Source organism: Bufo gargarizans, chromosome 1, assembly GCF_014858855.1.
Source record: "Bufo gargarizans isolate SCDJY-AF-19 chromosome 1, ASM1485885v1, whole genome shotgun sequence".
NCBI lineage: Eukaryota > Metazoa > Chordata > Amphibia > Anura > Bufonidae > Bufo > Bufo gargarizans.
The window spans coordinates 184,790,877-184,806,397 of NC_058080.1; the positions used below are offsets into that span (position 1 = coordinate 184,790,877).

Genomic DNA, 15,521 nt, shown 5'->3' on the forward strand with positions numbered 1-15,521 from the left:
AAATCTAGAATACATGCCAGAATAACCTTAAGTGAAGTCAATATTTTTAGAGATGCATTTGGTGTATATAACTTTTTTTTTTCAACTCTACCAATGAAAGGGCAGAAAGTAGTAATATTAGTCAAAGACATGTTGACAGCTATTAATAATATACAAGGTCTAAAGTTGATGTTTAATCATTACAAGTCAAGTGACTGTTTATAACAATTACAGGAGGACTCTTAGATGCAGCACTGAATTGATTGCAGCGTGTGATATACAAACAATTTGTCATTCTCATAATGTCCAGGGTAATGAAATGAATTCGCTCTCTGGTTTCCTCCAGTCTCCCGTGCCAAAGAACACTGTGTTATCAGCACAGATGGAGCACGCATGGACCTGGAGCACAGCCTGCTTGTAACAAGCTTCACAGAATACCAATGAATCCCTCAAAGTCAGACTTGCACTGACAAAAAAAATACTTAGGACACACCAAAACTAGAAAGTTAAAGGTGCAGCAGAACTGAATTATTAAGCCATTTCTTCTGCACATTACCTCTCCATTAGGAGGAAGAAAATGGTCTTTCTAGTCGTGCTCCATATAGGTAACCCCCCCCCCCCCCCGTAATTCAATGTCTAACCCCTTTTGAGAGTCTTGAAAAAAGCCAAACCAGAGTCTTCACCAAAAGGAAAAGATCCATCCTTAGACAGGTGTTTAGGGGTTCTTGCCCCTTTTTAGTACAGAGCAGGGTCAGTGGCATACATTTAATGGTGATAGACCACGCAAATGCTAGGGGGCCTTTACTGAACTCATTAGGCTGAGTTCACACGGGCGAGATTTCCGCGCGGGTGCAATGCGGGAGGTGAACGCATTGCACCCGCACTGAATCCGGCACCATTCATTTCAATGGGGCTGTGTACATGAGCGAATTTTTACGCATCACTTCTGCAATGCTTGAAAATCACAGCATGCTCTATATTCTGCGTTTTTAGCGCAGGACAGGCCCCATAGAAGTGAATGGGGCTGAGTGAAAATCGTAAGCATCCGCAAGCAAGTGCGGATGCGGTTCGATTTTTCACGCATGGTTGCTAGGTGACAGTCTATTCACTGTATTATTTTCCCTTATAACATGGTTATAAGGGAAAATAATAGCATTCTGAATACAGAATGCTTAGTAGGTGATCAACTGAGGGTTAAAAAAATAAATAAAAAATTAACTCACCTTCTCCTCTTGATCGCGTAGTTCCCAGTCTCTTCTTTACTTCTTTAATGATGAGCTGTCGGCTAAAGGACCTGTGGTGACGTCAGATCACATGCTCCAATCACATGGTCCATCCTTTAGCCGACAGCTCATCATTAAAGAAGTAAAGAAGAGACCGGGAACTACGCGATCAAGAGGAGAAGGCGAGTTAAATTATTATTATTTTTTACTCTCAATTGATCACCTACTAAGCATTCTGTATTCAGAATGCTACTATATTCCCTTATAACCATGTTATAAGGGAAAATAATAACATATACACAACACCGAACCCAAACCTGAACTTCTGTGAAGAAGTTCAGGTCTGGATACCACAGTCGTTTTTTTATCACGCGCGTGCAAAACACATTGCACCCGTGCGATAAAGATTAACCATCGGAACGTAATCGCAGTCAAAACTGACAGCAATTGCGTACCTAATTGCGCGGGTTTGCCGCAATACACCGGGACGCATCCAGACACGCCCGTGTGAACCCAGCCTTATTCTTTTTTACCGGACAAGAAAACACTCTATTTTCATGGAGCCACTAATTGGGGGTACTTAATTCTAATTATTATGCATGGTTATTTCAGCTGCCATTCCAGTAAATGATAACTGTATAAACTCCTATGCAGTGAGCTCCCCCTATTGGTGGTTGCAGGCAGCTTTGCAATAGAAGGGAAGCAAATTTATCAATGTATTTTTGACGGTTGTCTGGTGTAAATACTTTGAGAAAAATGGTGTTCAGAATGAGCGTCATATTTTTTTGAAGCTGCAGTTCCACTTATGACACAGAAGTCAGATAAAGTGGGCGAAGTGGAGAGACTCTTTTTATTGCAAGTTTCGTATTATTTATTGAGGACAATAATTCAATATCATATGTCTGTTAGTGTCATGTGTAGCTTTAGGATAAGCAGATCATTTCAAAAGTAAAATTAGGAGTCAGGTGGTCAATAAATGGATGACAGATTGATGATCAGGTGTGAGTGGGCGACCGGTTTTATTTAAAGCACAGGCATCTATCAATCAATCTTCAACATGTTTATTGAAGTTTATCATGGTACCAACAAAAGTGATATCTGAGGATCTCAGAACAACAGTTGTTGATGCTCATCCGGCTTGAAAAGGCTCCCAAGGAGCAGTTAACTAAAGGTCACAAAGTAAACCAAGATAACTTCTAAGAAACAAAAGAATCAGGTAATTTTAAAGGGCTTCTGTCACCCCGCGAAAGTCATTTTTTTTATTTTTTAGGCTAATTAAAATCCTTATACTGCGATTTTTCAATATATAGGGCTCTTACCCTTTTCTGTTGGCTAGTTTCTTTAAAAACTGCACTTTTATAATATGTAAATTACCTCTCTACCAGCAAGTAGGGCGTCTACTTGCTGGTAGCCGCCGCATCCTCCCTTAAAAAAAAAGCCCCCTCCTCCTACTGATTGACAGGGCCAGGGAGCGCTCTCCTCCTCCGACTGACCATGTCTGCAATTCAAATCCAGCGCCTGCACCTCATTCGGCGCAGGCGCTCTGAGATAAGGACGCTCGCTTCCTCAGCACTCCCTCAGTGCGCCTGCGCCAATGACATCACCTGGAAACCCGAAAGAGAAGACGTCATCGGCGCAGGCGCACTGAGGAAGTGCCGAGGAAGCGAGCGTCCTTCTCTCAGAGCGCCTGCGCTGAATGAGGTTTTTTTGAAAGGAGGATGCGGCGGCTACCAGCAAGTAGACGCCCTACTTGCTGGTAGAGAGGCAATTTACATATTATAAAAGTGCAGTTTTTAAAGAAACTAGCCAACAGAAAAGGGTAAGAGCCCTATATATTGAAAAATCGCAGTATAAGGATTTTAATTAGCCTTAAAAATAAATAAATGACTTTTGGGGGGTGACAGAAGCGCTTTAAAGTTCATGAGTCCACCACCAGGAGGAAACTGAACAAGAATGAAGTGCATGTCAGGATTGCAAGGAAAAAGCTGCTGCTCTCCAAAATTAACATTGTTGACAAATGTCACATGGACAAGCCAGAAGGCAAATGGAACAATGGATGGAGGAGACCAAAATAGAACATTCTGGTTTAAATGAGAAATGTTATGTTTGGGGAAAGGAAAACATTGCATTCCAATATAAAAACTTCATCCCATCTGTGACACACAGTGTCTATCATGTTTTGTTGCATCTGGGGCAAGTTGGCTTGCTATCAGTGATGGAACAATGAATTCTCAATTGTACCAGAAAATTGAAAAGGAAAGTGTCAGAACATCTGTACGTAAATTGATTCTCAAGAAAATGTGGTTCATGCAGCAAGACAACCACCCTAAGCACACATTCTACCAAACCATGGTTAAAGAAGAATACAGTTAAAGTTTTGGAATGGACAAGTCAGAAGTCCTGACCTTGAAGGGGTTGTCCATTTTTTTTTTATATTGATGACCTATCCTCAGGATAGGTCATTAAAGGGAACCTCCAAAAACCATCTGAAGCCGCCAGCAGTACCTGAGAGTAGCCAGCTGTGTGTTTCTGACGATGGTTTTGTTTCTGAATGAAGATGCGGCAAAAGCTCTGAAAACGTTCCTTTATCCCCTGCCGACACGCTTCTCTAGACATGCTTGAAGTCAAGAGGGCAGCGGCATCCTTGATTCAAGTCAAGGTAACCACAACCCCTTCCCTGCTCCTTCTCTGTGACTGACAGCCAGCAGTTTGGCTGGCTTTGCGGTAATCTCTGCATAAGCGCTGTCAGTCACAGCGAAGAGGCAGGGAAGGGGGCGTGGTTACCGTGACTTGAATCAAGGAGGCCGCTGCCCCCTTAACTTCAAACATGTCTAGAGAAGCGCGCCGGCAGGGCATAAAGGAACGTTTTCAGAGCTTTTGCCGCATCTGCATTCAGGAACAAAACAATCGTCAGAAACACACTGCTGGCTACTCTCAAGTACTGCTGGCGGCTTCAGATTTTTTTTGGAGGTGACAGGTTCCTTTTAATATCAGATTGGCGGGGGGGCTGACTCCTGGCCAATCAGCTGTTTGAAGAGAAAGCAACCAGTGCTGCCTTCTGTTCGCCGTTTAACTGTTCGCCATCACAACCGCAGCACTGAGCAGATGTAATTACATCTTAGCCGTCCCATTCGCTTTAAATGGACGGTTTCTTACTATTCACTTAAACAGGAAGCAGCCTTCCCATTGAAGTGAATGGGACGGCTTAGTTGTAATTACACCTGCTCACTGCTGTGGTTGCGACGGCAAGAAAGGTAAACAATGAAGAGAAGGCAGTGCTGGCATTAGCACTGCTTTCTCTTCAAACAGCTGATCGGAGGGGGGGGGGGGGATGCCAAGAGTCAGCCTACCACTGATCTGATATGATGATCTATCCTGAAAATAAGTCATCAATATAAAGGGTCCATTCACATGTCCGCAAAATTGGTCCGCATCCGTTCTGCAATTTTGCGTAAAAGGGGCGGACCCATTCATTTCTAACGGGGCTGGAATGTGCTGTCCACATGCACATTTGCAAAAAAAATAGAACATGTCCTATTCTTGTCCGGAACGCACATTGCCGGTGTCCGTGTTTTGCGGATCCACAAAACACATACAAACGTGTGAATGTACCCTAAAGAAAGCAGACAACCCCTTTAATCCAATAGAAATGTTGTGGATGGAAGGACCTGAAGTGAGCAGTTCATGGGAGGAAACTGTCACCGCCAGACATCTAAGAAGCTCTGACAGACGTTCTTCAGAACCTCCTGCCTGAGGTTCTTTTGTTTTGCTTTTGTTTTGTCATCTCGTTTCCCTCTCTCAGCTGTCATCTAGTTGCACTGATTGCATCCCTTTAAATCCCCTCCCATACTGCATCACTTTGCGGTTTATACAACTTCCTGGAGTATGCTGATGCTAGAAGCTGTTACTGCTGCATCCACAAGATAAGTCTGTTTTCTTTATTTCTGTTTGCCTGTTGGCTTGATTCTAGGTGACCCTGACTCCCTCCGTATTAAGTGTAGGGAGCCAGTGGTAGTGTCCCCTCACTATTATAGGGTGTTCCGGTGTCAGGAACGAGGGTATGCAATTTTCTACCATTGAGATTTTTGCATAGGCTGAGCAGTAAGGGAGAGAGCTAGGGCTGTTACAGAGCTTACCCTTTTTGTTCCTTAGTTTGGGATCAAGTCAGTCGGATCTTCATTTGTGTCTTCTAGTTTTCTGTAACACCATCCGTGACATTATAAACCGCCAAAACCGTCTCAAGCATGGATCTGGTTTCACTTTTGACTGAACGCATTCAGGGTCTTTCATTGGAGGTAGCAGAGCTCCGTAAAACTGTATAAAAATTTCAGGTGACCGGTTCAGCTTGCGTTCATGGAGTTTGTTCTGAGCCTAAGATCTCGCTCCCGGATACGTTCTCTGGGGGTAGTGAGAATTTTGTTCGTTTTAGAGAGACTTGCAAACTCCATTTTCGCCTACTTCCCCATTCCTCTGGTGATGAGGAGCAGAGGGTGGGGATCATCATCTCGCTGCTCAGGGATAACGCTCAGTCTTGGGCCTTTTCGCTGCCAGTCAGGGCACGGCCCCTCCGTTCAGTGGAAGAATTTTTTTTAGCCCTGGGTCAGATATACGATGATCCGGATCGTATTGCTCTGGCTGAGTCTAGACTACGTCTTTTATGCCAGGGTAAACAGTCCGCAGAGATATACTGTTCAGAATTTCGGAGATGGGCAGCTGATACTGGTTGGAATGATGCTGCACTCCGAAGTCAATTTTGCCATGGTCTTTCAGAGGGATTGAAAGATGCATTTGCCTTTCATGAGAGACCTATGTCTTTGGAGTCTGCCATGTCTTGGGCCGTTCATATTGACAGGCGTCTTAGAGAGAGGGGAGAGATCACTTCTTCTTGTCATACTCAGTTCAAGGACAGTGCGGCGGTCTCATTCAGTGTGCATGGGTCTCAGTCTCTCTCAATCCCTTCTGAGCAGGAGCTCATGCAGCTGGGTTTGCTTGCCTCTGACAATAGAAGATTCAGCTCTCAGAGGAGGGTTTGTTTTTGTTGTGGAGGTATAAATCATTTGGCAAATGTTTGTCCCTCTAGGAGATTCAGGCAGTCCCTCTAGGAGATTTTGTGAGTAATGAAGAAACAAAAAGAAAAAAATCCTCTAAAAACATTCCATCTGTTACTATTGGCAAGGTTGATGCGGAAATTGAATGTTTTCCGTTTGTTTGTAGTTCCCGTTTTGTCCTACCTGCCAGGGTGGCGCTAGAGAGCAAGAACATTTTTTGTGAGATTTTTGTAGATAGTGGAGCAGCTGTTAATCTCATTGATAATCAATTTGCTATAACACATGGTTTCCAGGTATGCACTTTGGGAAAGGATATACCTGTTTTTGCTATTGATTCCGCTCCACTTTCTCAGAACTCGTTAAAGGGCATAGTTTACAATATCCGTTTGATTGTGAGTGATACACATGTTGAGGATGTGTCATGTTTTGTCCTAAGCGGCTTGCCTACTCCTCTAGTGTTGGGGCTACCCTGGCTCACTAAACATAATCCCACCATTGATTGGCAAGCGAGGCAAATAAATGGTTGGAGTGACTTTTGCAGAGAGAATTGCCTCACCACATCTGTTTCAGAGGTTTCTACTAAGACTGTACCATCTTTTCTCTCAGAATTTTCGGATGTGTTTTCTGAGAGTGGTGTTCAGGAGCTGCCCCCTCACAGGGAGTACGATTGCCCTATTAATCTCATCCCAGGCGCCAAGCTGCCTAAATATTGTTTATACAATCTCTCCCAACCTGAAAGGGTCGCTATGCGTGCTTATATCTCTGAGAGCCTGAGAAAGGGACACACACGACTCTCAAAGTCACCTGTTGCCGCTGTTTTTTTCTTTGTTAAGAAAAAAGATGGTTCTTTAAAGGGCTTCTGTCACCCCACTAAAGTGATTTTTTTTTTTTTGGGCTGGTGAAATTAGTTATGTTGCGATATATCACAATATAATTGTGTTACTTACTTTGATCCAGCAGTTTCTTCAAAAAACGAAGTTTTATCATATGTAAATTCGGTCTCTAACAGCAAGTAGGGCGGCTACTTGCTGCTAGCTGCTGCAGAAATCCGCCCCCTCGTCTTGTTGATTGACAGGGCCAGCTGGGATCTCCTCCTCCGGCCAGCCCTGTCGGCATTTCAAAAATCGCGCGCCTCTGTTGATTCGGCGCAGGCGCTCTGAGATGAGGAGGCTCGTCTCCTCAGCACTCCCTCAGTGCGCCTGCGCCGATGACATCACCGAAATAGAAGACGTCATTGGCGCAGGCGCACTGAGGAAGTGCTGAGGAGACGAGCCTCCTCATCTCAGAGCGCCTGCGCCGAATCAACAGAGGCGCGCGATTTTTGAAATGCCGACAGGGCTGGCCGGAGGAGGAGATCCCGGCTGGCCCTGTCAATCAACAAGACGAGGGGGCGGATTTCTGCAGCAGCTAGCAGCAAGTAGCCGCCCTACTTGCTGTTAGAGACCGAATTTACATATGATAAAACTTCGTTTTTTGAAGAAACTGCTGGATCAAAGTAAGTAACACAATTATATTGTGATATATCGCAATATAACTAATTTCACCAGCCCAAAAAAAAAAAATCACTTTAGTGGGGTGACAGAAGCCCTTTAAGACCATGTCTGGATTTCAGGGAGCTGAACAGTATCACAATTCGTGACCCTTAACCGCTTCCTCTGATCCCGAACCTGTTTAACCAGATTGTTGGGGCTAAAGTTTTTTCCAAGTTGGATTTAAGAGGGGCATACAACCTGGTCAGGGTCAGATAAGGAGACGAATGGAAGACGGCCTTCAATACCCCTGAGGGCCATTTTAAGAATTTGGTTATGCCTTTTGGTTTGATGAATGCTCCAGCCGTCTTTCAGCATTTTGTGAACAGCATTTTTTATCATTTAATGGGGAAATTTGTACTAGTGTATCTAGATGACATTTTGATTATTTTTCTCCTGATTTCAAAACTCATAAGGACCACCTACGTCAGGTCTTGCTCATCCTGTGGGAGAATAAATTGTACGCTAAACTGGAAAAATGTGTGTTTGCGGTTCCAGAAATTCCATTTCTGGGGTTTCTTCTCTCCGCTTCTGGTTTTCGCATGGACCCCGGGAAGGTCCGCGCTGTGCTTGAGTGGGAGCTTCCTGAGAATCAGAAGGCGCTGATGCGTTTTTGGGGTTTTGCCAATTATTACAGGAAGTTTATTTAGAATTATTCCTCTGTTGTTAAACCACTCACTGATATGACTAGAAAGAGGGTAGATTTCTCCTCCTGGTCGGTAGAGGCGCATAAGGCCTTTTCTAGTATCAAGGAGAGTTTTGCTTCCGCTCCCATCTTGGTACAACCTGATATCTCTTTGCCCTTCATAGTTAAGGTGGACGCTTCTGAGGTGGGTGTGGTTGCGGACTTGTCTCAGGGTCCCTCTCCTGCCAAATGGCGACAGTGTGCCTTTTTCTCGAAGAAACTATCCTCCGCAGAGAGAAATTACGATGTGGGAGATAGGGAGTTGTTGGCCATCAAGTTAGCTTTTGAGGAATGGCGCCATTGGCTAGAGGGAGCCAGACACTCTATTACCGCGTTTACCGACCATAAGAATCTGGCCTACTTGGAGTCTGCCAAGCGTCTGAACCCAAGACAGGCCAGATGGTCTTTGTTCTTTTCAAGGTTTAATTTTGTTGTCACGTTCCGCCCTGGGGTTAAGAATGTGAAGGCGGATGCCCTGTCACTTTGTTTTCCGGGAGGGGGGAACTTTGAAGACCCGGGTCCCATTTTGGCTGAAGGGGTGGTTGTGTCTGCTCTTTGTCCTGAATTGGAGGCAGAGGTTCAGGCAGCCCAAGCAGAGGCTCCTGATCTTTGTCCTCCTGGGAGGTTGTTTGTGCCTCTCACTTTACGACACAAGGTTTTTAAGGAGCACCACGATACTGTCCTTGCTGGGCACCCGGGGGGTAGAGCCACAGTGGATCTCATTGCTCGGAGATTCTGGTTGAGGGTTTTGTGGCAGCCTGCGAGACCTGCGCTCGTGCCAAAGTCCCTCATTCACGGCCATCGGTTCCGCTCCTTCCGTTACCCATGCCTTCCCGTCCTTGGACACATCTGTCCATGGATTTCATTACAGACCTGCCTCGCTCCTCGGGGAAGACGGTGATTCTGGTGGTGGTGGACAGTTTTAGCAAAATGGCGCATTTTGTTTATTTTCCTGGCTTTCCCAATGCTAAAACGCTGGCACAGGCATTTATTGATCACATTGTCAAACTGCATGGTATCCCATCAGACATAGTCTCTGATAGGGGCACGCAGTTTGTTTCCAGATTCTGGAAGGCCTTCTGTTCTCGCTTGGGGGTTCGGTTGTCATTCTCTTCTGCTTTCCACCCGCAGTCGAATGGCCAAACAGAGCGCGTCAATCAGAATCTGGAGACATATCTGATAAGTCACAATTTTTGGGTGCATATGGGTTTCATCCGCAGTTTGGGACATTCTCTGGAGAAGAGGCTTCTGGTTTACCCGACGAGGAGAGATTCTCCTCGTCTTTGTCATCTATTTGGCAAAAGATTCAGGATAATCTAAAGAGCATGAGTGAGAGATATAAGCATGTGGCGGATAAGAGACCTGAATGTTGCTGATCTGGTATGGTTGTCTACTAAGAATATCAAATTGAAGGTTCCCTCCTGGAAGTTGGGTCCTAAGTTTATTGGGCCTTACAAAATCTTGTCCGTCATCAATCCCGTTGCCTACCGTCTTGATCTTCCTCAGACTTGGAAGATCCATAATGTTTTTCACAAGTCCCTATTAAAACCTTATGTCCAACCCACTGTACCCTCCTCTTTGCCTCCTCCTCCGATTGTGGTTGATGGTAATCTTATTTCAGGTCTCTAGGATTGTGTATTCCCGTGTTGTCCGCAGTTCTCTCCAGTACCTCGTTCATTGGGAGGGTTATGGTTCTGAGGAGAGGATGTGGGTCCCAGTGACGGACATTAAGGCCACTCGTCTCATCAGGGCTTTCCATAGGTCCTATCCTGAGAAGGTGGGCTCTGAGTGTCCGAAGTCCACTCGTAGAAGGAGGGGTACTGTCACCGCCAGACATCTGAGAAGCTCTGACAGACGTTCTTCAGAACCTCCTGCCTGAGGTTCTTTTGTTTTGCTTTTGTTTTGTCATCTCGTTTCCCTCTCTCAGCTGTCATCTAGTTGCACTGATTGCATCCCTTTAAATCCCCTCCCATACTGCATCACTTTGCGGTTTATACAACTTCCTGGAGTATGCTGATGCTAGAAGCTGTTACTGCTGCATCCACAAGCAAGTCTGTTTTCTTTATTTCTGTTTGCCTGTTGGCTTGATCCTAGGTGACCCTGACTCCCTCCATATTAAGTGTAGGGAGCCGGTTGTCGTGTCCCCTCACTATTATAGGGTGTTCAGGTGTCATACAGTCGAGGAACGAGGGTATGCAATTTTCTACCAGTGAGATTTTTGCATAGGCTGAGCAGTAAGGGAGAGAGCTAGGGCTGTTACAGGGCTTACCCTATTTGTTCCTTAGTTTTGGATCAAGTCAGTCGGATCTTCATTTGTGTCTTCTAGTTTTCTGTAACACCATCAGTGACAGATACCTACCAACTTAAAAGAGTGGAAGCTGTTTTGTATGGAGTAACGAGCTAAAATTCCTCCAAGCCGAAGTGCAGAACTAATCAACAATTACTGGAAATGTTTAGTTTAGTTATTGCTATACAAGGTAGATGCTAAAAAAAAAAAAAAAAGGTTCACATATGTTTGCCACTCACAGACATGTGATATTGGATTCATTTTCTCAATAAAAAAATGACCAAGTCTTATATTTTTGCCTTATTTCTTTGGGTTAGTTATCTTTATCTACTTTTAGGACTTGTATGAAAACCTAATGTAGTGTTAGGTCAAATTTATGCAGAAATGTACAAAATTCTGAAGGGTTCACAAACTTTTAATCTCCACTGTATATTGTAACTTTGAATCTTAATATAGTATCGTCAAACAATTTTGTCATGAACATCCAATATGAGTTGCTAATACAGCTTCTGAGAAAATGGCAGGTTTACTCTGAAAGATTAAACTACAAAACAATAAAAATAAAAAATTAAAATTGCATACCCATTAACAAACTCAGTAGTCTCTGGACCTTTGAACTCACCCCCACAACCCTGTACAATCCTTGGTCATTAATACCTACAAGAAAAAAAAAAAAAAAACATTTTAGAAAGTTATTAGTAAGATAATATTTTTCCACCTCTTTGTACAAACAATATTGTTCTTCTAAGACTCAAATGTTTTTAAGGGAGTCTGTCAGCTGTTTTGATTGTGCTAAACTACTGACATCACAAATTAGGGGCTGGGGAAAGCAGGACAAACATTTCTTTTGTGCAGTTTTTATTATGAAGTAATGTATGAACATTTATACTTCCAGTTATAGCTCCTGCAGGAGGCAGTGCTTTACTGAGAAGAGCTCTTTGCATTGAGCTACTCTACAAGCCCTACCCTCTGCATGACAGCTGTAGCAGTCAACCTAGGACTCTAGAAAGTACCCAAAATGGTTGCCAATGCAACCAAGAATTTGCAAATGTCAAGACTTTGGTCTTGTCACCATTTGCGACTTGCACTGCTGCTGATTTAATAATAAAAAATAAAAAACTGTCTTCACTTAACATCCGCGCCACACACTAGGAACATCTGTTAGGAAAAGGCCTGCCCCTTACGCAGCCCACCAAAGAAGAGTTGGCGAAGAAAGTGGGGCTCACTATGGCTCTACACAATTCCACTCAGCGCTGCTTGTCTGTCTCCATTCAGCTTCCTCAAGTGTCTCAGAACTAGCACGATCTGAAAAGTATGTAATGGACTGGTGAAGGGGTTGGAAGGGGGATAGAGAGCCTGAATATGATTGGTGGGGGAAAGATGACAGGGAACAAGCTTTCTGACTACTTTGGGGGTTGGTGAAATGGAGACTCTAAATGTAATTGTGGAAGGATCGCAGGAAAGAGATGATGGGAAGAGAAGGGATGAGCTTTCTGACTACTGCCACTATTTTGGGAGTGGTGAGCCTGAATGTGATTGCTGGGGTCAATGGAAGGGGGAATTAGGATCAATAGGGAACAAGCTTCGTGACTACTATGAGGGTGCAGAACCTGAAAGTAGTTACTGAGGGGAAAAAGAAGGTAAATAAACGTCATTACTACTTTGGGGGTTGGGGGAATGGAAAACCTGAATGTGATTGCTGTGTGGATGGGAGGAAGGCGATAATCAGGAATGTGTGTTCTGACTACTTTGGATACTTTAGTGGTTTCAGAACCTGAAAGTGATTACTGGGGGATGGGGGGGAAAGAGACTATGGGGAATGAACGTTCTGAGTACTTTGCAGGATGTAGAACTTGAATGTCATTGCTGGTGGGATGTGGGGAAGGCGTTGATGGGGAATGATCTTTCTGACTTCCTTAGGGGTTGGGGAAATTATGAACCTCTATCTAACATCTGGGGAGATGGAAGAAGGAGATGATGGAGATTTATCTTTCTGACTACTTTGGGGGTTGGTGACCCAGAATAAGATTGCTGGAGATTATGGGAAGGGTGATAGAAATTAGCTTTGTGACTAGTTTGGGGGGTAGGGTGGGTTTGTGAGCCTGAGTGATTTCTGGGGATGACGGAAGACAAGATTTGTTACTACTTTGAAGGATGGCGAGACTGAATGTGACTGCTGGCAGATATGGACAGGGACAATATAGAACAAGCTTTGTGACTACTTTGGGAGTGAGGGGGCATCCTGTGCATCACTTATACACATTTGGCATTCGTTTGAGCCATTTCTGAGATTAGTTTGTCTAGCCGGGAAACAAAGTCCTGCAAGCAGTACTTTTTTTCCCATCTAAAAAAATGGATGTCACGCAGAAATGGCTCAAACGGATGCCAAATGTATATAACTGATGCACAGGATCCATTTTTGTTCTTTATTTTTATGTTCATCTACAGGGATCAGAAGAAAAGAAAAATAATGATGATGTGAACTCTCTGTTTTATTCCCGGATCTCAGAATTCACGGTAAAACAGGAAGCAACTCACTGTTGTATGTGCAGATCATTATACAGGAAGAAGATCCAGGCACTGGATGTGACCATAGAAGGCAGTCAGTAGCAACATTCTAGTGTGTGTGTGTGTGTGTGTGTGTGTGTGTGTGTGTGGGGGGGGGGGGGGGGGCATCGTAATAAAGTTATATTGTTGTTCATAGGGGGCAGTATTAAAGTAGGTGTATACTTATCCATAGGGAGTGTTATAGTAGCTAGTCTAGACCCATCTGACATTTGAAATCGGCAGAATAAAGGTTCATTTTCACACTACTCCTAATAATAAAAGCTCCATAAAAGGAATGATTGTTCAGCTTTCCCAGCCTCTACTTAGTGCTGTCCGCAGTTTAGGCTGGGTTCAGACCTGAGCGTTTTACATCGCGTTCCTACGCGCTGTAAAACGCTCAACAGGCAAGAACCAATGATTCCCTATGGGAATGGTTCTCACCTGAGCGTTTTACAGCGCGTACGATCGCTGTGTAAAACGCCCGACGCCCCAAGAAGTACATGAGCTTCTTTGGGGCGTCTTGTCGCGCGTTCCCGTACATAGACTTTAGCGGGAACGCGCGACAATGGGCGTTCGCTTGTCTCTGTATGCGCGATTGCAAACGCCCGTACAATCGCGCATACAGAGCGATCCATCGCGAACGCACAGGTCTGAACCTAGCGTTAGAAATATAGAGGACTGGTAGCTTTTTAGCAAAAAGCAGGCCATACACTTAGATGTATTTTGGCCAAACTGGCCATTTTTGGCATGATAAAGACCTTTCCTGGTATATTTATTAGCAATTATCAGTTTCTGCATACTCAACAATACATTAAACTCAACAGCCGATTGACTTCAATAAGTAGTAATACATAACATTTTTAAAGTCCATATCAGATTTTATGTTCATCGGACCCCATATTTAAGCACTGTATTGGTGGCAGATGAACAGGAAAGGGTGGCAGCTGGGAATTATTTATTATGTCATAAGGTAGAGATTGCATTTTCTAGTAATATTTGTGTTTGGCATTGAGCTACTTAGATTTTCATACTATTTCACAGATTATATCACAGTTCTGTCCTAAAATTCTCCATGGGTATTTTCTTTTGCTGCTATTGTAAGCCTGTGAATACTGGATACAAACATTTGTTATACAATATATCCATCTGTGACACATGTAAATTAATGATATACCCGGAGGGAGTAGAAATACTGAAAATAAGAGCCTTGAAACAGCATTTCCTTTCAAGACACACAAGAGATGCATAATGCTTTATGCACTAGACTAGACTCTGCAATTTGTGCAAGTGGGTATGGGGGAGGGGTGCATAGATATGTTTTTATACTACAAAATAACTGCTGTTTGAGTTAATATTCTAGGAGTGGCAATCAACAATAACACAGTTGCATGAGTAATTATAGGCTTGTTTTTCCTGTTATATGTCATGTTATGAAACATGTAGTCTAGCGTCTCTAAAGCAAATTAGATTATCTCCAAACTGGGACTGTATTTTATTTCTCCTCCCGCAGTAAAGGAATAACATTACCTCTATTCACCTATAACACAACAACTGCTTTCACAGCTGGCTCTTCACTGCCTAATAGTAAACAGTTTTCAGAGCGCCTGCAATATTAGTAAAATTATTTGAAACTGCATTCTGCAAAGATGGAAGAGATGCTTGAAAAAACTGGTTACGCTGGGTTCAGACCTGAGTGTTCGCGATGGAGCGCTCTGTATGCGCGATTGTACGGGCGTTTGCAATCGCGCATACAGAGACAAGCGAACAACTATTGTCGCGCGTTCCCGCTAAAGTCTATGTACGGGAACGCGCAACAAGACGCCCCAAAGAAGCTCATGTACTTCTTGAGGCGTCGGGCGTTTTACAGCGTGATCGTACGCGCTGTAAAACGCTCAGGTGAGAACCATTCCCATAGGGAATCATTGGTTCTTACCTGTTGAGCGTTTTACAGCGCCTTAGGCTACTTTCATACTTGCGGTAGTGTGATCTGGCGGGCAGTTCCGTCGTCGGAACTGGCTGCCGGATCCGCCGATCTGCCGCTAACTGAAAGCATTTGCGAGACGGATCTGGATGCGGATCCCTCTCACAAATGCATTGCAAGGACGGATCCGTCTCTCCGCTTGTCATGCGGACAGACGGATCCGTCTTGTATCTTTTTTCACATTTTTATCGGTCTGTGCATGCGCAGGCCGGAAGGACGGATCCGGCATTCCGGTATTTTGA

At 44.1% G+C, this 15,521-nt stretch overlaps 1 protein-coding gene across 2 annotated transcripts in view; it reads right to left on the bottom strand.

The window, feature by feature from the left end:
• The window catches only part of ARHGAP10 (Rho GTPase activating protein 10), a 353,126-nt gene that overhangs the window by 175,056 nt on the left and 162,549 nt on the right, over positions 1 to 15,521 (bottom strand). For both annotated transcript variants that reach the window (XM_044300373.1, XM_044300381.1), the window contains exon 14: positions 11,334 to 11,408. In XM_044300373.1, coding sequence (XP_044156308.1) covers positions 11,334 to 11,408 — 75 coding nt within the window. The remainder of the gene's footprint in view (positions 1 to 11,333; positions 11,409 to 15,521) is intronic.